General features: G+C 44.8%; 1 protein-coding gene across 6 annotated transcripts in view; it reads right to left on the bottom strand.

Annotated features, from left to right (window-relative positions):
• GGPS1 (geranylgeranyl diphosphate synthase 1) overlaps nt 1-25,166 on the bottom strand; it is a 163,348-nt gene that overhangs the window by 22,664 nt on the left and 115,518 nt on the right. For 4 of the 6 annotated variants that reach the window (XM_073627578.1, XM_073627577.1, XM_073627579.1 and 1 more), the window contains one exon: nt 7,032-7,102. The exons of the other annotated variants lie outside the window; for them this stretch is intronic. In XM_073627578.1, the coding sequence (XP_073483679.1) occupies nt 7,032-7,102 (71 nt within the window). The remainder of the gene's footprint in view (nt 1-7,031; nt 7,103-25,166) is intronic. 6 annotated transcript variants of the gene reach the window in all.

The following is a 25,166-nucleotide window of genomic DNA, read 5'->3' as shown; positions in this document are numbered from 1 at the left end:
TTGGAAAAATAACCCTTACCCTACTTTTTTTGTATAATGTGAAAGATGATGTTAAATAGATACCCAACATGTCACACTTTAAAATTGCACACACATGGAATGACGACAAACAACGCTAACGCTAACAACCGCTTCCCGACCGCCTCACGCAGATATGCTGCGGCAGAAGGGCATGTACGGGCAGATTAACGTACCTGTACATTGCCCTTTAAGAGGTGGTACGCGCGCGCCCGCAGCTCTGTGACCGTGATCGCAGGTCCCGCGGACTCGATGTCCCCAGGCATACCCGCGATCGTCTCACGGTGAGGAAGAACGGGGAAATACTAATGTAAACAAGCATCTCCCCGTTCTGTCTAATGACACTGACACTGATCATGCTCCCTGTAATCGGGAGTGGTGATCAGTGATGTGTCACACACAGCCCCTTGCCCCCACAGTTAGAATCACTCCCTAGGACACACTTAACCCCTACAACGCCACCTAGTGGTTAATCCCTACACTGCCAGTGACATTTTTACAGTAATCAATGCAATTTTATAGCATTGATCGCTGTATTAATGCCAATGGTCTAAAAAATGGGTAAAATTGTCCGATGTGTCTGCCATGTCGCAGTCATGATAAAAATCGCTGATCGCCGCCATTACTAGTAAAAAACAAATTATTAATAAAAATGCCATAAAACTATCCCCCATTTTGTAGACGCTATAACTTTTGCGCAAACCAATCAATAAACGCTTATTGCGATTTTTTTTTACCAAAAACATGTGAAAATACATATCGGCCTAAACTGAGGAAAAAAATGTTTTTTTATATTTTTTTTGCGGATATATATTATATATAAAAAATAATGCTTTTTTTTTTCAAAATTATCACAATTTTTTGTTTATAGCGCAAAAAATAAAAACCGCAGAGGTGATCAAATACCACCAAAAGAAAGCTCTATTTGTGGGAAAAAAGGACGTCAATTTTGTTTGGGAGCCACGTCGCATGACCGTGTAATTGTCAGTTATAGTGATGCAGTGCTGAATCGCAAAAAGTTCTCTTGTTGGGAAGGGGGTAAATTCTTCCGGGGCTGAAGTGGTTAAAAATCTCCAATCTTTAAATGCCTACAGGATACCTGTTTAGAGTTACAGAGGAGGTCTAGCTCTAGAACAGGGGTAGGCAACCTGGGGCCCTCCAGCTGTTGCAGAACTACAAGCCCCATCATGTCCCTGGGAGTAATTATAACTGCCAGCCTTGCAATGCCTCATGGGAAATGTAGTTGCACAACAGCTGGAGGGCCTGGGGTACACACACACATATATATATATATATATATATATATATATATATATATATATATATATATATATATATATATATATATATATATATATATATATATATATAGGAATATACAATGTAATACTGACACATAATAACACATAGGTTGGACTTGATGAACTGTCTTTTTTCAACCTCACCTACTATGTAACTATGTAAATATATATTATTACTTTCACTGTTTCACAGTATAAATGAACCCCTTATAGTAGCGATTGCCTGCTCTTTTTGTACTATAAAGGGTTAATTTTAGTTTTTTTTTAACCCCATTATGACAGGTGGTACAAAAAAGCATGCTGCTGCTGCTGCTACTAAATGTCTTAGGCCTGGTTCACACCTATGCACTTTTTGCAGAAACGCACTATAGTTAATTCAACACGTATTGATTTTCAGACGAGAATATTCATACGAAAAATCTTTGTACATTCACCAAATGAAAGAATGTCATTTGAAAATTTCACTTGCTTTTAACATTCAGTTTTAAAATGAATATAACTTATGAATTTAACCACATATTCTGAAAATTCCTTTGACCAAGAAATTTTCTATTCTGCTCCTTCGAATTTTCCCATCACTGTGGTCAAAAACGAACGTCGATTTGACTCCACTAACGATTAGAAAATTGAACGAACGTTCTTAAAATTGATTTTTTTTTTAAAGAAAGGCATTGTTTTTGTATGGCCAGCATAAATACATTACAGTTCTGGCTGAAAAATCGGCAAAGCAGTCTTTAATTTTTTTTTCTTTGAATAAAAAATTTGATCTGAGTCTGATATTTACCAGATTCAACCTCTAATAGTATATATACAGTATTTCTCTTCTGTCTGTTATTCTCAGAGTGGATTAGAGATTTTGCTTCCTAACCATATAGTTGGTTATTCATATTTACCACTGCATAAAGATATTTAAGAAAAAATTGCCTTTTTCCTTACAGACTCCATTGCAGCAAGGCGTGGGTTTAGTCCAGCCTCCACTACTACCCTATAGGACTCTACTCCTATAAATCTATGTTCCCAGCCAGCAGCCGTGTTCTTTTATTGTCCTCCGAAGGACCTAGTTGATGGTCTTCCTACCCAAAGATTTTCCTCCCACGATCAGGATTGGCCGAGCTGCGACCCTGGGAAAGAAGATTTTCAATACTCTGATAAGCCCTAGCTACTAGCAGGGTATGAAGTGGGCACAAGGAAGAGGCGCTGGAGGAAGCTAAAGGCCTAGCCACTGGCAGGCAAGCTGTGCATTGGTCAGATAACCCAGCTTCTAGCGGGTGGCCCTATCGCCCTCTAAGTCCCGCTTATTCATCTTACTTCGCCCTAGGAGACAATCGTGGTGGGAGCGGTGAGACCTTTCCTTGTGATTTGGGAGCAGTTTTTGTGCCTTTGTCTTCTTCCTCCTCTTGGTTATTTCCCCACACGTCTGCCGAGTGCAGCGTGGCTGACAAGCATGGCCGCTGGTTCCTACTACATTCCAGCCGCGTTTAATTCCTACTTTGCCCCGCAGGTGTTCTGCGCATGCACGAGTATGGTAACAAGGCTTGGCACGCGCATGCGCGTTGTCGTCAAAGTGCAGCAATCACGCATGCGCACTAGTGTCGCAGCCAGCGAGGCGCTGCTATCACAGGGGCGCCCTTTTCAAACAGGGGGAAAAGCCTACAAGCTTTGGGAATGCTTGCAGGCTTATAGCAGCAACTTCCTCTAGCCCACGCCCTTCTCCACCTGGTAAGTGGTACAGTCATGCAACCTATAATCTGTCCTTTGTACCGACAAAGCTGCTTCTTTCCAGCTCTGATGGAAACCTCCAGGACCATGGATTCATCACCGCCTGTGACCAGCACTCTCGCAGCAGGTACATAGAGGGGTGTCCCCTCTGGATGTTACCAGCTGGCGGGGGGGGGGGGGGGGTTGCTGGAGGTCATCATGACTGCCGTTTCCCTAACACTTTTGTGTTCTCTGCATCTCTTTTCTGTCAGCCCTTCTATGTCCGTACAACAGCGCAGCTCTCACAATCTCATCGCCGGCACTCCTCTTCCAGATCTAGGCACCACGGTTCACCCTCAAGATCGAGGAACCGTAGAAAGGACACGTTTTTCCCTTCCACGGCTCACTCCAGCCGCTCAGCTGAATGTGTCTGCTGGGGGTGTAGGTCCCAAGTACCTGTGGGAAAATCCCTAGGTGACCTCTGTTATGCCAAAGCAGCAGGCAAAAGAGGTGGTACGGACCAGCAGGTAAAATCCCTGGTCGAAAGGGTCGTTAAGGAGTCTGAGAGGGATCGAAACTAGCCAGACCCACGATCCTGCAGAGCCGCTACGCTCACCAGTGAGAGAGACACAAGTTCAGTACACATGGGAGTCCTCTCTGCCAAGCCACCCATCAGCTGCTCACTTGGATTGTGACTCAGAAGTGGAAGATCCCTGTGTGGAGTTTGACGTCGCTCTGCTCTCTCCCTTGGTTAAAGCCATCAGAGAAGCTTTAAATTGGGAAGAGCCAGTGGCCACCCCTTCCAAGCAAACGAAGTACTTTAAACAATTGAAGAAGGAACATGTCAACTTTCCGTTTCTAATGCCGTGTACACACGGGCGGACTTCTCGACCGGACTGGTCCAACGCGACGAATCCGGACAATCCGACCGTGTGTGGGCTTCATCGGACCTGTAGCGGACTTTTTTGGTCAAAAATCAGGCAGACTTTAGATTTGGAACACGTTTCAAATCTTTCCGACGGACTCGAGTCCGGGCGAAAAATCCGCTCATCTGTATGCTAGTCCGACGGACGAAAACCGACGCTAGGGCAGCTATTGGCTACTGGCTATCAACTTCCTTATTTTAGTCCGGTCGTACGTCATCATGCACAAATCCATCGGACTTTGGTGTGATCGTGTGTTGGCAAGTCTGTTTGTTCGGAAGTCCGTCAAAAGTCCGTTGGAACTTTGATGCCGAAAAATCTGCCCATGCGTACACGGCATTACTGAACTAGGCAAAGTCATCACAGATGAGTGGGGCCAGGTGGAGAAAAAGAACTTCATTCCTTGAAAGAGTTAGAGGTCAAGCATTTGGAGTCGGCTCCGCTGGTGGATGCAGCTGTGATGAGGCTGGTTAAAAAAGTGACCCTTCCCTTGGAAGATACGCGCTCTTTTAGGAACGCCTTGGATAGACAGATCGACATTGCTCTGGCTGCAATGTTAAAAGCCATGGAAATCTGGACAGATAATGTGGACTAAACACTCAGGAACATCTCGAAAGAACTGGCCAGGAGTTCGCCCATCCAGGAGCTGAGATTAGCATCTGCCTTCCTGGGGGAGGCCTCTATTAATATCATTCGTCTGGTGGCCCGGGTTAAGCTTTCAGCCGTCACCGCCAAGCGTGCCCTGTGGCTCCGCCCTTGGCTGGCTGACCCAGCATCTAAACAGGTATGGTGCCAAATTCCTTTTGAAGGGTCTTCCCTTTTGGCAACAAATTGGATAACGCCATAACCCAGGCCACCGGAGGCAAGTTGGGGTTCCTCCCTCAGGACCGGCATTTGCAAGGCCAGAGAAGAGCATTCCCAAGGAAACAGAACCAGAAACGTACCAGGGAAAGACGTAGTTACAAGCCGGGCCGTGAATTCTCCAAATCTTGGAAGGCAAGTCAGTCATCCTTCAAGAAATCTGCCAAGAGCGGTTTGACAGGAGAGAGGGAACCGACCAAGTCCTTTTGAGATTGGGCCCGCTCAGACAGGCCAAGTGGGGGTTCGCCTTCTCTGCTTTGGCACGTCTGGGAGGCCTCAATCCAAGACTTCTGAACTGTCAAGATGGTCTCTAAAGGCCATGCCTGGGCCTTCAGCAGCACTCCCAGACTCAGGTGTGTTCCCACCTCTCTTCTGGCCTCAGAAGAAAAACGGCTGATTCTATTAGCCTACAAAGAATCTTTATCGGAACAAGGTGCTGCTATCCCTGTCTCAGACAACCAGCGAGGCATGGGAATTTACTCTCCTCTCTTTATGGTCAAAAAGAAGAATGGTGCATGGAGGCCAGTCATAGATCTGACCCACCTGAACCGTTTTATCAAAAAAAAAGTTCAAAATGGAGACACTGTCCACAATCCAGCTGTCGGCCCAATCAGGAGACTGGCTGGTCTCCATAGATCTCAAGGACGCTTATTTTTATGTTCCTGTGGCAGCAGATTACCAACAGTTTCTCCGCTTCTCCATAGGCCGGCTTTATTTACAGTTCACGTGCCTTCCCTTCAGGGCTGTCGACATCTCCACATGTCTTTTCAAAAGGTCTTGTTGGCTGTTGTGGCTCTGTTGAGAGCCAAAGGGATCCGTCTCCATCAGTACTGGGAGAAACGCCTCCTGCTGGCTCAAGACAAGGATCGACTCCTAGAACACAGGGGTCAGGTCATCTCCAATCTCCAAAAATTTGTGTGGCTCCCGAGCCTAGACCGAGTTAGTTGAAACTGTCACAGTCTCTTGTGTTCCTCGGAGCTCTCTTCAACACAGTGAGAGGCACCATCTCCTTACCCGAGGAGAAGGTTGCGATAATTTGAGAAAGGATTTGTCCGGCTCTCTTATTCTCATCTCCATGCCCTCCAGTGTTTGAGGATCATCGGCACCATGGTGGCCGCGATACCAATGGTGAAGTGGGCACAGTGGAGGATGCGGCCCTTCCAAAAAGGCTTTCTTCGTCAATGGTCAGGCAACAAAGCCCAGCGTAATCGCATTACGTCAGCCATGAAGGGTTGCCTTCCTTGGTGGCTCCAGCGAAAAAACCTATGCAATTGTCACTCCTTCCTTCCGATCACATGAGTCACAATAACGACAGATGCCAGCAACAGGGGCTGGGGCACTCAGTGTCTGGCAGAGGTGGCTCTGGGCTTGTGGGACTTTCCTTCTCGAGGAACAGTGTCAAACATCCTAGAGCTACAGGCAGCGTTCCAAGCACTTCTGGCGTTTCGCCATCTGATACCAGGGGCCTCTGTATTACGCAGATTAGATAACACAACGGCAGAAGCCTACATAAGGAGACAAGGGGGTACTCAAAGCCTAGCCCTGCTTCAAGAGGTTGAACCAATTATGACCTGGGCTCAGAGGAACCTGGTCAACATATGTAACCAGGATCCAGAATGTCCAGGCAGACTTCCTCTCTCGAGTCCTTTTAGACAACGATCGGTCTCTCCACGAGGTGGTGTTCAGATGAATCCTAACCTTGGAGATCTCCCCAGAAGTCGATCTTTTTGCCTCCCCTTGCAACAAAAAACTGGCGAAGTACTATTCGAGGTTCCGGGACCTTCAGCTTAGACCTACAGGATAGAAGCCCTGACAGAGCGATGGTGGTTCCGCAGAGCTTATGCCTTTCCGACAATCCCCCATTACCCTCCAGTTCCTACGGAAACTCAAGCCGGAAGTAGCGGAGGTGATAGCCATAATCCCTTACTAGCCCAACAGGCCTTGGTTTCCCCTCCGAACGCTTCTCAGTGTATGACACTCAGGGCATGACACTACACCCCTGCCCAGCTCACCTGCACCTAAAGGCCAGGTTCTTGAAAGGGGAAGGATGGAGACACTAGGGTGCCCCGAAGAGGTCATTCCCGCAGAAGAAGAAGAAGCACCGACTGGGTGTACGAAAGAATATGGGCTATGAGTTAATGAGTGTTAATGACCATTTTATATGTTTCGCTTTTATACAAAAAGAAAATTAAATCAGAACATTACATAATTGGACAAAAATAAAAAATACCTGTGTTTTATCTTCTGGCACGTTAAGCCAATGGTTAAAGGCTTGAGACAACTTTGTTCTAATTTGTTTACCTAGAATTGCCAAAAAAAAAAAAAAAAAAAGTCATACAAAGATGAAATATATTAGTTTGTAAAGAATATATAACAAAACAAAATATATATACACATTTATCATGGGTAAAATAAGGGGGAGGCTAAAGTCCACATAATTTTATTTGACCTTTATTTTGTTTTGAACTAAGTTAAGAAAATGTAATTCATCTACTGAAAACCTATTTTGGAGCTGACCGAAAACAGGAAAACAAGAAAAGTTTGGTAGCTACTTAACCGCTTCCGGACTGCCCACCGCATATATACTGCACGCAGTGTAGGGGGCACGCATACGCTACCAGAGCGCCACTCCTGCGATTTGACACAGCAGGAGCCAATCAGCGGGTCCGGCGGCTGACGCGAGCCACCAATCGTTCTGTGGAGAGATGGAGCAGCAAACCGTATGTAAACAAGGCAAACCGCTGATCTGTCAGGGAGGAAAAGAGATCTTGTGTTTCAGCTAAGCTGAAACACAATCTCTTTTTTTCCAACGTATCCATCCCCCATTCAGTTAATAAAACACCTCCCAGGGACACACTTAACCCTTTGATCGCCCCTGGTGTTAACCCCTTCCCTGCCAGTGTCATTTATACAGTGATCGGTGCGTTTTTTTAGCACTGATCACTGTATTGGTGTCACTGGTCCCCAAAAAGTGTCACTTGGTGTCCAATTTGTCCGCCGCAATGTCACAGTCAAACTAAAAATCGCTGATCACCATCATCACCAGTAAATTAAATAAATAAAAATGCCATAAATCTATCCCATAGTTTGTAGACGCGATAACTTTTGCGCAAACCAATCAATATACGCTTAAGATTTTTTTTTAACAAGAATACGTAGCAGAATACATATTGGCCTAAACTGATGAAGAAACATTTTATGTTATTAGGAATGTTTTGTAGCAGAAAGTATAAAATATTGTTAGTTAAAGCAATGCAGTGCCATATCACAAAAAAATGGCCTGGCTAGGAAGTGGGTAAAAAGAGGCAACTCCCTCTAACAAAGCTGAAATATAGTAATAATGGGAAAGAAAAAGTTTTAACAACAACTAGGATATACCATTTTTTTTTTTTACCAAAAAGAGTATGAGTACCGATACTTTTTTTTTTTTTTTTAAGTAGTACTCGCCGATACCAATTCTTATTTCCCGGGTCCCCCTGTGCCCCCTTGCACATCTGTTCCCCACTGCACCCCCCCCCATGCACCTGTTCCCCACTGTACCACCCTTAACCCCTCTTCCCCACTATACACCCCCCCCCCCCCCCACACACACACACCTTTTCCCCACTGTACCTCCTACATACTTGTTCCTCACTGTCACCTCCTCATGGGTTTTGAGGGATCCTTTACCAAAACAAAGAAGGAGATCACTGTGGGATCAAAGCTGTGTTTTAGACCTACATGTTTACAAATAGGTGTGTACAGGAGACCCACGTCAATATAATATAGGTGATCCTGCACCAGTCGACCAAAGGTCCATTTCATCTTTCCGATATAGAAAGCTCCACATACACATAGAGCTGTATATACCACTCCCATCATTTGGCAGTCCACAAAGGACCTAGACTGCCACCTCTTGGGAGTGTAAGTGTATTACCCTGTACTAGCTGTGTTTCTTAGCATTAAAAGCACCATTGATCCTGATCAAATCTCCAACTCCATTTGCAGAAATGCAGCCCCAAACTTGAAGGAACCTTCACTATGCTTCACTCTTGTCTGCAGACACTCATTATTGTACTGCACTCACTTGGATACAAATTTAGCAGATTGTAAAGGCATACCTTTTTCCTGGGTGATTTCTTTTTTTTTTTTTTTTCAATCTCTTTTATTGACAAATTTCAAAAAGAAAATGAACAGAACAATCAGTAATCAATACCGACACAGAGTACAAAAGTTGCATATATTGAAGTACAATACTCCGCCAAAACATGTAAGGGGAAATAAAAGTAATATGTAGACAGTGATTGTACCCAGGGTCCTAACCATAATGTTGAACTATTGTGTCGTTAGGGGTGGGAACAGCGTAAAACAATGTACAAAGGTTAATAATTGCAAAAAACATATCTCCTGGGAACCCAACCACTGTAGAGTCTACATGGGAGAAAAAGTCAATTAATGACCGGGTACCCTGGGGGCAACAAAATGCGGAAGAGAGAGAACATGGGGAGTCTTTGTGCTATATTGGAGGCGTAAAGGCTACCACAGTCCAGACAAAAGCAGGGAGAACTGAGATGAGGAGCTCCACTCCCAGGCCTGCTATCATTTTGGCGCCAAATTGGCTATTGCTCTAATTGGATGATGTCATATCAAACTTGAAATCAAACCAAACTTAAAAGCAGAATAGGAAGAAGAACCAAAAAAGAAAGAAAAAGTGAGCCTGGGAAGTAGGACAGAAAGGTGGAAGACAGTCACCGAGGGAGGGATTTAAAGGATTAAAACTCCGGAAAATGTTTTTTCCCCATGTCCTTGTTGCTGATCTCGTACCTTCACCGACTATGCCATCCATGTTTTTCTGAGCTCTGTAGTTCCTCTGCAATAGCCTGCTGATTTTGAAGAAAAACCGTTTCTGCCTGATGATATCCGATTTGTAAGACCACTGGCTGCTAGTCCTCCTGTAGTCCCAGCCAGCAGTCTTGTCACTATCCACTTGTAGTTCTTCATGGCGAGCAGGGACTTGAACTTCCGTGTAGTGGGCGGAGGGGGTCTCACAGCCCCCGGGCCCATGGAGGTGGATTCCTCTCCTCCTCCCTCCTCTGCTCTCTGCCAGCACCGCCCCGACTCAACACCCCCCACCCCCCCACTGCTGCCGCCCGCCTTCTCTCACTGCAGAGCAGGGATCGTTACTAAACATCAGCTGGGTGATAGATCTTGTATTTGAAACATTGATCGCCGTACAGCCCCACCCCCTGGGCCGGCATTGGATCAGTGTGCTGTCAATCACAATGCCGGCCCAGGAGGCAGACTTTATGGTGTTTAATATACAAGATACAACAAGATCTGTCACAGCCCGAGATCCCCCGCTCTGTCACCCGGCCAGTGTCTCGTAATGATCCACTCTCTGTACTTATAGGCATAGATAGGACCGCACATATGGGCACAGATGAGACCCCACTTATGGGCACAGATGAGACTGCACCTACGGAGCTCTGATGACACCGCACCTATGGGCACAGATGGGACAGCAGTTATGGGCACAGATGAGAACGCACTTATGGGCACAGATGAGACCACACTGATATTGAAGTTTATTGAGATTTCCATACATTAGAGGGTTCCACCATTATTGTGTTATTGATTAGCAAGTTAGCGCTGCCCTTTTTTTATTTTTTCTTATGCCGACATTTATGTGTGCCACATGTTGATGTAAAGCATCATGTCTCAGCTCTCTCTTTGGTGTGGCTAGGGATGTTCTCATACACTATACAAGCATTATTTGCTCTTAGCAAGATCAATGCTGCAGCAGGAGGAATACAGTCCGGTCCATAAATATTGGGACATCGACAATTCTAATCTTTTTGGCTCTATACACCACCACAATGGATTTGAAATGAAACGAACAAGATGTGCTTTAACTGCAGACTTTCAGCTTTGATCTGAGGGTATTTACATCCAAATCAGGTGAACCGTGTAGGAATTACAACAGTTTGTATATGTGCCTCCCACTTTTTAAGGGACCAAAAGTAATAAGACAGATTAACAATCATCCATCAAACTTTCACTTTTTAATACTTTGTTGCAAACCCTTTGCAGTCAATTACAGCCTGAAGTCTGGAACGCATAGACATCACCAGACGCTGGGTTTCATCCCTGGTGATGCTCTGCCAGGCCTCTACTGCAACTGTCTTCAGTTCCTGCTTGTTCTTGGGGCATTTTCTCTTCAGTTTTGTCTTCAGCAAGTGAAATGCATGCTCAATCGGATTCAGGTCAGGTGATTGACTTGCCATTGCATAACATTCCACTTCTTTCCCTTAAACTTTTTGGTTGCTTTCGCAGTATGCTTCGGGTCATTGTCCATCTGCACTGTGAAGCGCCGTCCAATGAGTTCTGCAGCATTTTGCTGAATATGAGCAGATAATATTGCCCGAAACACTTCAGAATTCATCCTGCTGCTTTTGTCAGCAGTCACATCATCAATAAATACAAGAGAACCAGTTCCACTGGCAGCCATACATGCCCACGCCATGACACTACCACCACCATGCTTCACTGGTGAGGTGGTATGCTTTGGATCATGAGCAGTTCCTTTCCTTCTCCATACTCTTCTCTTCCCATCACTCTGGTACAAGTTGATCTTGGTCTCATCTGTCCATAGGATGTTGTTCCAGAACTGTGAAGGCTTTTTTAGATGTTGTTTGGCAAACTCTAATCTGGCCTTCCTGTTTTTGAGGCTCACCAATGGTTTACATCTTGTGGTGAACCCTCTGTATTCACTCTGGTGAAGTCTTCTCTTGATTGTTGACTTTGACACACATACACCTACCTCCTGAAGAGTGTTCTTGATCTGGCCAACTGTTGTGAAGGGTGTTTTCTTCACCAGGGAAAGAATTCTTCGGTCATCCACCACAGTTGTTTTCCATGGCCTTCCGGGTCTTTTGGTGTTGCTGAGCTCACTGATGCATTCTTTCTTTTTAAGGATGTTCCAAACAGATGATTTGGCCACACCTAATGTTTTTGCCATCTCTCTGATGGGTTTGTTTTGTTTTTTTCAACCTAATGATGGCTTGCTTCACTGATAGTGACAGCAACAGATTCCAAATGTAAATAGCACACTTGAAATGAACTCTGGACCTTTTTGTCTGCTCCTTGTAAATGGGATAATGAGGGAATAACACACACCTGGAAATGGAACAGCGGAGCAGCCAATTGTCCCATTACGTTTGGTCCCTTAAAAAGTGGGAGGCACATATACAAACTGTTGTAATTCTTACACCGTCACCTGATTTGGATGTAAATACCCTCGAATTAAAGCTGATAGTCTGCAATTAAAGCACATCTTGTTCGTTTCATTTCAAATCCATTGTGGTGGTGTCTAGAGCCAAAAAAATTAGAGTTGGGTCGATGTCCCTATATTTATGGACCTGACTGTATTTCTAGTACTGAATTACAGCAGAGTACAGTGTGTATGAAATATAATTATGGGATGTGTCTACAGTTCAGTAACGATTAGATAGAGCCAGTAAGGGCAATATGTTTATCTCCTGCTGTGGCTGGTGGAGGAGAGCACAAACAAGCTTTGCATTTATAAGACTGTAACCTACCCAACCTGTGTGATACTGAGTAGTGTGGCTGGCTGCAGAATGAGGGGTGTAATTTATGTTGAAGTGGGCTTGTTCACATTTAACATGTACATGCCTCCCACATTCACTCTAATCCCAAGAATTCATGGGAAATATAGTTAGAGAGAGAGGGGAGTTTATGATGTAATCACTGTTCTAACAGCTCCTCCTTAGCAGAATACATGATGCATTTTTTGAACTATAGAGCTGGACTTCCTTAATATTTAATTAGACTTTTCTCTTCATTGGTAAGGAATTTCATAACTGTAATAACTGTTTAGTGTTTTGTGTAGGAGGGTGTACTGATCGGGGATTTTTTGCCGATCCCGGAGTTCTGCTTTAATATAGCAAACGATTGGGAGATCATAAGGGGACATTGAGAAAGGAATCCCAAGGTTCCCAGATAAGTTCAAATTTTCTGGCCTTGTCCTATAAGACGCTGATGAGTTTTTTTATCCAGGAGATCTTCGGTTTAGCTGCTACTAAGGAAACCAAGGGCTGTTTCCAGGCTCGGCCCATTGTAGTTTTAGCTCCCAATAGCATGTAGAAGAGAAGAGACTGGATATATTTGGGGGTGTTATCCACCCTTCTATTTAGTAAAGTAATTCGAGGAGTCTGAAGAATAGCACAGCCTGTGACCATGCATAGCATATGGAAAAATGTGTTAAAGAAACCTTGGACCACCACGTGTGAAAAAAGGTGCCTATGTGGTCACAGCCTCGAAAATAGAGAGGGGAAGAGTCTGGATAGACATGTAGGCACCAGCGCAAAAGAATTTTAATATTGGCCTCAATCAAGGAGACATTGATAACTCCCTTAAAAGAGCACTGAAAGCACTGGTGCCAAGTGTCCAGATCCCATTCCTCTTCCAGGTCTTGTTTCCAGCTCCGAGCATATGCAGGCTTATCCGTGGCTTCAGCCAGAGAAGAATACATGATAGAGATGTCTCCCCTCTGGGCCAAGATCTCAGGGCACCATGTGGTTATGTCAGATACCTTTTCCGAGGCCAAGATGCTGAGAGAGGCTCCCCTTGAGGCTAAGAACAGTATACCCCTCCTGAAGTTGGTACAATAGGTATAGGGCTCAAAGAAGCACGGGTTGCCAGCAGGTTGAGAAGGCTTGAGCTGATGATCACTTGGAGACTTTGCTTGAGAAGACAAGGAGTAACACTAGTAAAAGCCTGGCTGAGGGTAGAACACAGGAGAGCAGATTGGAGGCTATGGTGAGGCCAGCTGAGGGTCAATCACAGGCCAAACAAGGGGTAAAACACTGGTAATCAGGCAGGTGCAAGTATAGCAAGTCCGTGAGCCAAGCTGGGGGTCAAACACTGGTAATCAGGCAAGTGCAAATATAGCAAAGTTCGTGAGCCAAGCCAGGGGTCAAACACTGGTAATCAGGCAGGTGCAAGTATAGCAGATTCCGTGAGCCAAGCCGGGGGTCAAACACTGGAGAGATCAGAGCAGGTCAGGAGATAAGCCCGAGGTCACAACAGGAATCACTTGAAAGTATAACACAGGTTCAGGAACAGGAAAGAGAAACTTGGGTCAGGCAGAGGCAGCCTTTTATAGGCCAGCAGGAGGAACCATCTGTCACATAATGCGCCTATGGCGCCCATTTCTTCTACTGGCAAGGTTATGTTTGGGGGGGTAAGGGGGGTCGAGTTTACTAACCCAGATGGAGTGTAGAAAGTGAGAAATTTGGGAGAACCTGAATCTCTCCGATTAGGGCATTTCCAGTTTACTGACAGTAGATCGCTGATAAAGGCCCCATAGAATCAAATAAATTAACTATGCGAAACCGTCCTTTATTTAACCACCATTGAAATGCTTTAATATTTAATCCCGTGGGAAATTTTGGATTATGGAAGAGATGTGCTAGGGGCCTAAGTTCAAAGATTAACAAGGGATGTTTGTGTAACCGGCCACATAAGGCTAGGGAGTGGGAGAGGGTAGGTGCAAGGAAAGGGGTTCTACTTTTGGAGGAAAACCAAATAAGGTAGTCTAAACGTGTAACGAAATGACCGCCTGCCGTTTTATTAGGATACAATCTGGTTTAGAGCCCCGTGAGTAGACAATGGAAAGTTGTGCCAACTGGGCTGCCTGACAGTACCACCAAAGATTAGGGAGAGCTATCTACCCCTGGGTTCGCAATCTAAAAAGAATACTTTTAGGGCAGAGGTGGCCTTTATTTCCCTAGATAAAGTGTATGATTTTGGATTGGAAACTGTTCAGGTGTGCTTTCTTTATCGGAATAGGTAGTGATCTAAATAAATAGAGGAGGCGTGGGAATAAGGTAATTTTAAAAGAGTTGATCCGACACAGCAAAGATCGATCATGTTTAGACCAATTGACGAGGCCCTCACCTAGCTTTTTGTAGACGGGAGGGTAGTTGACCTTGTACAAATGGTCTTTTGTTGGGTGCTAAGTGCACTCCTAAATAAGGCATGGAACTGGAATTCCAAGAGAACGAGAAATGGGTCTGTAAACGCTCGATCAGGGAGGGGAAAGACCGTAATATTCAAGGCCCTGGATTTAGACATATTGACCTGGAGTCCAGAGGCTAAGCCAAAGTCATGTAGTAGTTTAAAGAGGTTAGGGATTGATATAAGAGGCGAGGTAACAAACAGGTGAAGGTCATCTGCAAACAATGCACATGTATGTTCAAGAGAGCCACAGAACACTCCACGGATACGAAGGCGATTCCTGATTGCCATCGCCAGTCACTATGGAAATAGCAAAAATGAATGGCTAAAGGGAGCAGACTTGATATGTACCCTTAGTTATTTTAACCGGTTCCCGACCATGTCACGCAGATATACTGCGGTACAATGGCTCTCCTGGGCAAAATCCCGTATGGGTACATCCTACCCTTTTTCGACCACCAGAGGGCACGCGCGCCCGCTGCATGGCGGGGGACCCAATGAGCGTGGCCAGCGGGCATGATCGCCACCGGCCATGCGTGATCGCATGCACGAGCGCCAGCACGGGGATTTGTGTGTGTAAACATGAAAAAATATTTTTTTTTTGCAAGAAAATTACTTTGAACCCCCAAACATTATATATTTTTTTAAAGCAAAGGACCTACAGATTAAAATGGTGGGTGTTTCATTTTTTTTTTTTTTTTTCACACAGTATTTGCGCAGCGATTTTTCAAACACTTTTTTTTGGAAAAAACACACTTTTTTAATTTTAATGCACTAAAACACACTATATTGCCCAAATGTTTGATGTAATAAAAAAGATGATCTTAGGCTGAGTACATGGATACCAAACATGACATGCTTTAAAATTGCGCACAAACGTGCAGCGGTGACAAACTACATACATTTTTAAAAGCTTTTAAACGCCTTTACAGGTTACCACTTTAGATTTACGGAGGAGGACTACTGCTAAAATTACTTCCCTGGATCTGACCTTCGTGGTGATACCTCACATATATGGTGCAATTGCTGTTTACAGCACCGAAGCTTGCGTTCGCCTTTGAGCGTGAGCAGGGGGGGACAGGGGTGTTTTTTTTTTTTGTTTGTTTTTTTTTAATTATTTATTTTGCTTTTTAATTTTATTGTTAAACTGTTCTTTTCATTTATATTTTTTTTAATCATTTTTATTGTAAATCTCAGGGAATGTAAATATCCCCTATGATAGCAATAGGTAGTGACAGGTACTCTTTTTTGAAAAAAATGGGGTCTATTAGATCTCTCCTCTGCCCACAAAGTATCTGACCACACCAAGATCTGTGTAATAAAATGCTTTCCCAATTGCACTGTTTATATCCGGCGAAATCTAAGTCATGAAATGCTCATAGCTTCCGGTTTCTTAGACCATAGAGATGATTGGAGCTGTTCAGGTCTCTGATCAGCTCTATGGTCAGCTGGCGGAACCACCGGCTGCATTCTCAGGTTCCCTATTGGGACAGGAGTGCCAGAGAAAACCATGGAAGAAGGTGGGAGGGGGGGGGTCATTCCCTCCCACTGCTTGTAAAAGCAGTCTAGAGGCTAATTAGCCACTAGGATTACTTTTACATGAAAGCCGACTGCTGGCTGAAAAGAATGATACCAAGATGATACCTAAACCCGCAGGCATCATTCTGGTATAACCACTCAAAGTCCAGCAACATACCAGTACGTTGCTGGTCCTTGTTGGGCATATATTGTAATCTTGTTTTTCATGAGCCTGTGGGATGAACGAAGCTGCCCCCATGCTTCGGCATATATGCTCTTATTTTTTCCCCCATTTCTTTTTTTTTTTTTTTCTTTTTTTTATTATTATGGACAGAAGCCAATTAACCTACCAGCATGTCTTTGAAGTGTGGGAGGAAACCGGAGTACCCGGAGGAACCCATGCAGGCACAGGGAGAACATGCAAACTTCAGGCAGGTAGTGTCGTGGTTGGGATTTGAACCAGCGACCCTTTTTACTGCTAGGCGAGAATGCTATCCAACTACACCACTGTGCTGCCCTTGCTCTTTTTTTTTTTTTTTTAACTGTGGTGGTGAAATCACCTCCTACAGTGCTGGAGTCATGGCTTTATTTATCGTGGGAGCAAACCCTGTTGCTGTCAAGATAAATAAATCCGCGCTGCAGCTGAATTGGCGTACCTGCTAAGCAAATGATAGTTAACAATAAAACAAAGTAACATTACAGTATAAACAGTAAGACTTACCAAACCTGCAAAGCAAATACAAAAAAAACATAGTAAAAAATAAAACATTTTTTAACACAACCTGTGCCTAAAATATATATATATATACTGAAGCATGGGGGCATCCACCCGCAAAAGTTAGGAGCAAATCGCTCCTCCGCCCCTGCTGTCCCCATGCTCAAACAGGATAAAACATGATAACAATAAAACATTGCAGAATAGAACACAGTAAAAAAGAGCAGAACAATAGAGAGAATAGAGAGAGAGAGAACAATATATAAACAACTATTTTTGTTTTTTTTATTTTATATTTTTTTTGTAACTAACTTTTGTAACTGTAACCGGTTCCAGGTTTGGGTCTCTCAAAATGCAATGGCATCTTGGGAGACCCTGTGAAAGTGTGCCTAGTCTGTGCAATGCTGTACCCTACGCTAAAACTCCACTAGTGTATGGTAGCGTTCAAAACATTCACCAATGCACAGACCAGGATTGTCACAACAGGAGGGACAATAATAACGGGTATCACGCCTATATCCGCGCTTTCTGCAGACACAACATTTTCTTTGGGGGGCTCGTTGGGTAGGGTTACGCGGAAGGACATAAACAAAATGCCTCTCATGCAGCCGGCTTACTGCATTTGGTTGGGCATGGTGAGGTGGAGCATCGTCTGGAAACAGAAGGGCTCTGACGATCTCTTCCTGGAATTGAAGGAAGGATCCAGTCCGTCCTGAAGCTCTGTATAGCACATGAGCATTCAGCAAAGCCAATTGAAATAAATAAACAGACACTTTTTTATACCAGCGTCTGGCCTTACGGGCAACTAGGTATGGCGCCAACAACTGGTCGTTGAGATCCACCCCTCCCATATTTTGGTTATATTCGTGGACACAGAGGGGTTTCTCTACAACACCAGTTGCCGTAGTAATTTGGACCGTCGTGTCTGCATGAAGGGAGGTAAGAACGAAAACATTCTTATTATGCCTCCACTTCATAGCGAGCAAGTTATTACACTTAAAGTAGGCTCTCTCCCCCAGCCTAAGATGGGAATCTACAAGCCACTGGGGAAAGCTCCAGTGATTAGATCACACGGTGCCACATGCTCCAATCTGATGATCAAAAAGGTGACTAAAAAGTGGCACGCTCGTGTAATAAATTGTCCACATATAAGTGGTACCCCTTTCCGAATTAGGGTGACACCAAGTCCCACACAATCTTACAAGCGCTTCCTATGTAGTCAGGGCAGTTTGTCGGCTCTACGTGGCTATCTCTTCCCTCGTAAACCATAAAACTACATTGTATAGCCTGTGGCCCTGTCACAGAGCTTATACATCTTGACCCCGTATCTGGCACGCTTGCTGGGAAGGTACTGTTTGAATGACAAGCGGCCAGAATACTTAATCAGGGTCTCATCAACGCAGACAACTTGATGGGGAGTAAACAAGTCTGCAAAACGTTGGTTGAAGTGGTTTACGAGGGGCCGAATTTTGTAGAGCAGATCGTATCCAGGGTCTCCACGAGGACGACAGAGTTCATTGTCGTTGAAGTGAACCACAAAATCTGCTCGTATCGTGCCCTGGCCATGGAAGCAGAGAACACGGGCATATGGTACAATGGGTCAGTGGACCAATATGACCGCAACGTACTCATTTTAACTATGCCCATGTTGAGGGATAGGCCCAGAAAGGTCTTAAATTCGGAGACCGTAATTGGTCTCCAATCTCTGGCAAGGGAGGACTGGGAAATAGTGGCAATGTGTTGACCAGCGTACAAATTGCTTTGGTCCACAATAGATCTATAGAGATCTTTGGTGAAAAACAGCGAATAGAAATCAAGTGATGTAAAATCAACTGTTTCAACCCGAATGCCGGGTTGGCCAGTGAATGGGGGAAGTACGGGTGCTGCAGAAGTGGTGGGTTCCCAATTAGGATTGGCAAATTCTGCAGGAAGGACACTATGGTCAAAACGGGCCTGTCTTTGTCTTCTTGGTGGCAGCGGGACACTACTTGTGCTTGCCATCTCACCAGCTTGAACTGCACTTGTGGGACTTGCCACGTCACCACGTGTTACTGCAGTGCTGGATGTACGACCAGGGTGTACTAGGCCGCTGGTGCTTGCCAGTTCACCAGAAGGAATAGCGGCACTAGTACTTCTCTGCTCCATATGAGAGCCCTGCGGTTCTTGCACCTCAACAGCAGAAGAAGATTGGGGTCTGGTACGCCTGACCTTGGCAGGGACCACAACTCCGTCGTCAGAGCTATCTGTCATGGAGCCGCTGCTGTCTACTGGTTCGCATTCTGAGCCTGAATCTGACAGATGAAGGACTTCCTCTTCACCATCTGTCATGCTCAGAAACGTGTAGGCCTCTTCACTAGTGTACCTTCGATTTGCCATTTTGGGCCCTAAATTTAATGGTACACTAGTGAGACTCACAGGTAAAAAAGCTCCGAAACTGTTAGCGACTGTATCAAAACGCTAGCGATCGCAGGGATCAGGCCTGACTGTGAACGCTGCAGTTATGTGTTTAGTGTTTTGTAAGTGACAGTGATCGATCGATACTGCACGTGGGCTGGGCTGGGCTGGGCGGAGGGGCAAAATGCAGGTGCTAGCAGGTATCTGAGCTGATCCTGCTAACACTACATTTTTGGGGACCCTAAAATGCTGGGGACGCTAGTATAGATCTGATCAGATATTGATCAATTCAGATACTATACCACTAGGGGAGGTGTATGCTGCGTGCGTGGGTGTTAGCGGTACTGGCACTAACCTGATGATGCCTGGGGCGACGCAGACCATATCTGACCCTAAAACTTAACTTATATCACCGCCGGGCGATCAGGGGGTTAAACCTTTATTAGGTAATAAACGGCGGGTGCCCTGAAACTATAAAAAACAAACTAACTAACCAGCGTCACCCATAACAGTTATACGCTGATCACTGGTGAAAGGGTTAACTAGGGGGCAATCAGGGGGTTAAAACCTTTACTAGGTAGTATATGGGGGTCCCTGGCGCTATAAAAAGCTGACGGCGAACCTAAATACTTACCTCCCTAACTAGTGTCACCTGTGACACTAATACAGCTATCAGAAAAACGATCGCTTAGTGACACTGGCGACGGGGGGTGATCACAGGGTTAAACCTTTATTGGGGGGGTTAGGGGGGTACCCTAGACCTAAAGGGGCCTAACACTAACTGCCCTACCACTTATAACTGTCACAAATGACACCAATGTAATAATCTGCAAAAAAAAAAAAAAAAAACTGCTATTGGTGTCACTGTGACAGGAGGTGCAGGGGGGTGACTGAGTGGTGAAATGTGTGCCTGAGTGTTCTACTGTAAGTGTTGTGTTGGTGCAGACTTACTTTATGTCTTCTCTCCTCGGAAGTCGGAACGAAAAGGCTTCACGAGGAGCGATGACATCACTTCCTCTGCCGCTGTTTACATTACAGCAGCAAAAGCATTTCATTCGTCAGGAGCAATCACGAGGGGGTGGCCACGAATAGATGGCCTCCCCCCTCAGCATGGATCGCTCCTTTAATGAAGCCGACCACCGCAGGCACCGGGGGGGGTGTCTGGTTGGACCCCCCTGCCCGCGGGTAGGCAGGGACGTACAGGTGAGCCCTTATGCCTGCCCGTGCCATTCTGCCGAAGTACATCGTAGTGCGGCGGTCGGCAAGTGGTTAAGATATTTACCTCTAAAACTTCTATTTCTGCAACAGGTTTTTCAAGACTGGATCGATGTTGTGGGGCCAATTTAGGGAGAGGGATACCATGGAGAAAGTCAGCTGAGAAGTTTATTTTATTTTATTTATTTCAGGTACTTATATAGTGCTGTCAATTTACGCAGCGCTTTACATATACATTGTACATTCACATCAGTCCCTACCCTCAAGGAGCTTACAATCTAAGGTCCCTAACTCACATTCATATATACTAGGGACAATTTAGACAGGATCCAATTAACCTACCAGCATGTCTTTGGAGTGTGGGAGGAAACCGGAGTACCCGGAGGAAACCCACGCTCAAGAAGACTGAGTCGTCCGCCTTGTAAAGCTTAGAATAAGTCCTGAAAAGTCTGCATAATACGTTGAGGGTTATGGGAGAGAGCTACCGAACTGGTGCAGATTTTAGGGAAGGAGAAAGAGTGGGCTTTGGGAGTAATTCTAGATGCTAGCCTCAGACCAATACTGTCTTTTTGGGAATAAAAGCGTGCAGCAGACCATCTAAGACTTTTTTCAGCCTCTGTAGTCAGTGCCAAATTCAAGATAATTGCACCGCGTCTAGTTGGCCAACGGAGTTACTCGTAGGGTGCCGTTTATGGGACTTGTTCAAAGTTTGAAACTCATTCGCCATTCTGTTAAATAGGAGCCAAGGGCTGAGATAAGGTTGAGTGGATATCTAAATGATTGCTCACAAGGTTTCCAGGGAAACATCTCCAGTGTCATTTGTAAGAAAGTATTGCTTTATTAATGCATGCTTTAAAGATAAAGAACCTTCTGTGTGTAGCAGCCCCCCTCAGCCCCTCTAATACATACCTGAGCCCCATCTCGATCCAGCGATGTTGCACGAATGCCTCAGCGTCCGGGACTCTCCTCCTGATTGGCTGAGACACAGCAGCAGCGCCATTGGCTCCCACTGCTGTCAAAGTCAGTTAGCCAATGAGGAGAGAGAGGGGGTGGGGCCCGAACCACGGCTCTGTGTCTGAATGGACACAGCTATGGGGGCACTTGACAGGAGTGAGGGGCCAGGAGCGCCAGTGAGGGACCCGAGAAGAGGAGGATCCAGGCTGCTCTAGACTTTAATATTACTTTAAGCAATGCATTGGACAGGATCACCAAGTAAGGACTCATTAAGGCTGTGGTGGAGATTTGGGCCCCGAAGGTCATTACAGTGATCTTTCATTGACGCTATCGTTTCAGAACATGTTTAGAATCAACAGAGACATCTTACCATGCTGTGGAATGTTATCTGGAGTAGCTACCTGACCATTTGGTAGCACAATAATGTCACTTCAAAAGGAGGTGGGAAGGGAACAGGAATAACCTGGTCAGAAAATAGTAGCTGGTGTCCTAGCTTAAGTGAGCTCCTCATCCCCATCTGGCTTATGTGAGGGAATAGGACTCTTCAACCCCCCACTCTTGAGGGAATGTGGCAATGTCTTAGCTTATGGAAAGGGGGTGAGGAGGGGTGGGGTTTTACAAGTGTGTACATATTGGAACTCAGATCATTGGCTCAGGCTATTTGGTTCGTGAGCTAAGAAGCATGGGGACGTAAGTTTTTTTTCTCTGTAAATGTACCTCTTATGCCCCGTACACACGGTCGGACTTTGTTCGGACATTCCGACAACAAAATCCTAGGATTTTTTCCGACGGATGTTGGCTCAAACTTGTCTTGCATACACACGGTCACACAAAGTTGTCGGAAAATCCGATCGTTCTATACGCGGTGACGTAAAACACAAACGTCGGGACTATAAACGGGGCAGTGGCCAATAGCTTTCATCTCTTTATTTATTCTGAGCATGCGTGGCACTTTGTCCGTCGGATTTGTGTACACACGATAGGAATTTCCGACAACGGATTTTGTTGTCGGAAAATTTTATCTCCTGCTCTCCAACTTTGTGTGTCGGAAAATCCGATGGAAAATGTCCGATGGAGCCCACACACGGTCGGAATTTCCGACAACACGCTCCGATCGGACATTTTCCATCGGAAAATCCGACCGTGTGTACGGGGCATTACACTTTTCTAGTGTGTGACTTCATCTTTTCTGTAACCTTTCCTATCCTACAATTTGTCTGGACGTACTGATAGCACTTGAATGTCCTTCATAACCATATTACAAGTTTCTTTTCTGTACAATAGTAAGTTTGAATAAATTAGATTGTTATCCTTTCACACAGTTATTACTTGCTCTTAATTCCATTGGTTATAGCTGCAATCGCATGGGTCGGTTCTTATATAGGCAAGGTTGTATTCACTTATTTGATATATCAATAAGCATGTAAGTGAGGTAGGTATAAAGATCTCCTTATCAGGCACCACTGAAATGGGCCTTCAGATCCAGGGGGTCGTGAACCATAGAATGGTCAGATAAAAGAGGTCTCTGATAAGGGACTTGGAGGTAAACGGGATAACCGAGCCAAACAAAAATGTGATCTATCCTGGCATAGGTCTAGTAAGGTGATGAGAAATAAGTGTAATCTTTGGAATGTGGGTTTTCTCCAAATATCTATTAAGTCGGAAGTGTGCAATAGTTTAGCTATACGCAAGCTTTGTTTTTGAGGACATTTAAGGCAAGATTTCCCCCCCCTCGATTTGTTGAGATATTGGTCAAAAGCCATGTTGGAATCAACTCCAAGCACAACTATGCCTTCCGAATGGGGTGAAATGAATGGCCTAGTGAGGATAAAAATGCCACTTGGCCACGACTAGGGGCGTAATAGGAAGTAAAGGTGTATACTTTACCATCCATTGACCGGTCAATAAGATAAATCTACCGTTTGGGTCTCTAACGACCCGAATTAGAGAGAAATTCAAGTGTTTGGAAAAAACACAACTATCGCTCTCGTTTTGTCCTCTGCATTGGCCAAATAGAACTATGGAGATTAATGGAAGATACATGAAGGACTGTACTGTTTAGGAAAATGGGTTTCCTCAAGAGAAGTACATCTACCGTATTTATCAGTGTATAACACGCACTTTTTCCCCCTGAAAATGGAGGGCAAACCGCGCCTGCGTGTTATATGCCGATAATTTTTTTTCACCAACGGGAGGGGGGGCTAGGGATCGGGGGGGGCTAGGGATTGGGTGCCACACATTGCGGGGTGTCAGGCCGGCCGCCCCTTTTGGCCCAGGGACAGCACTGCCAGCATAGTCGAAGGTTAGAAAAACATCACTGCCAGCCCCTTTTCATACACCGCTCCTCCTGTGTCAGTGTCATTGTAAAACAAAGCTTCTAAATACCTAATTAGCTCCGTTCTTTATGGCCGCTCTCCTCCTCCCGCTCCTCCTCTGAGTGTTGCTTTAGATTGGTAGAGGAGAGCGGTCACATGACCATCCATGAAACGTCAGAGGAGAGCAGTCATGTGACTGGGTAGCATGAAAGAATGGAGAAACAAAGAAAACGAATGCGCAAAACCAAGGCGAGCCAAAGCAGCTAAAGAGGACTAAGAAGCCGCCACACATACGGCAGTGTTCCCACACAGAAAAACAATAAGGTAAATAGAGATATGTGGCGCTAACTCAAAGGGCATAAATGTGATGAAATAAATATAATCCAATTCTTCAAGTAAAGTGCATATGCGTAAAGTGCAAAATCACATAAAGTGACTAAACATCCATTAAATTCATAAGAAGTGACATCGGATAAATAACAGTGAAAATTCATGAAATATGACATCAAATAAACAAATCCAAATGAAGGTGAATAAATCCAAAAATAGTCTAAAAGTGCATCAAGATTGAAAAAAAAAAAAAAAAATCGCATGAGATAAAAAAGTCGCATGCAATAACAAAAATCGCATACAGTACAAAAAAAGCTATAAAAATAGCCACAAGTCAATCCAATTAATATAATACAGTTCCAACGTGAACAAAGTGAGTCTTCGCAAAACAGTTTTTGCAAAAAATAGATGAAAAAAGTGCAAGTGCAAACGATGATAGGTGACAGATTCCTCTTAATAACCGTACTCCATGGTGTGCCACACGTTTCCACCAGCCTCTCACCTCTAGCAAAGACCCCTAGGGTCAAGTCGAGCCTGCAATCAGGAAGTGGATGAAACACATCAATCGATCAGTCTCCTCCGATCGTCACAGGTCTGGCAAATCTCCAATGGAAGGCCTCAAGTTCGGCAAGTTGGGTGGAGGCATGCAATAGAAAGGAGTATCCCCATTGTGCAGTATTCAAAGCAGGTTTATTTAAAACAACATAGTAACTTACATGTACAGCATAAAATGAACAGCACAGATCCCAGTACTTCCGGTCTCGGCCGCGGCCGGAAGTGATGACACCTGACTCTTCTCTGACTCGTATCGTCACCGCCAATGTGACTTTATCAAAGGGTAATGGAGTCAGTCATCAGGTGTCTATTTATATAGTCCGTTCTTAATCAGCAAAGTGGAGTGGAATAA

Source organism: Aquarana catesbeiana, linkage group LG04 (genome assembly GCF_042186555.1).
Source record: "Aquarana catesbeiana isolate 2022-GZ linkage group LG04, ASM4218655v1, whole genome shotgun sequence".
NCBI classification, from domain to species: domain Eukaryota; kingdom Metazoa; phylum Chordata; class Amphibia; order Anura; family Ranidae; genus Aquarana; species Aquarana catesbeiana.
This window is presented reverse-complemented; position numbering and strand designations above follow the sequence as displayed.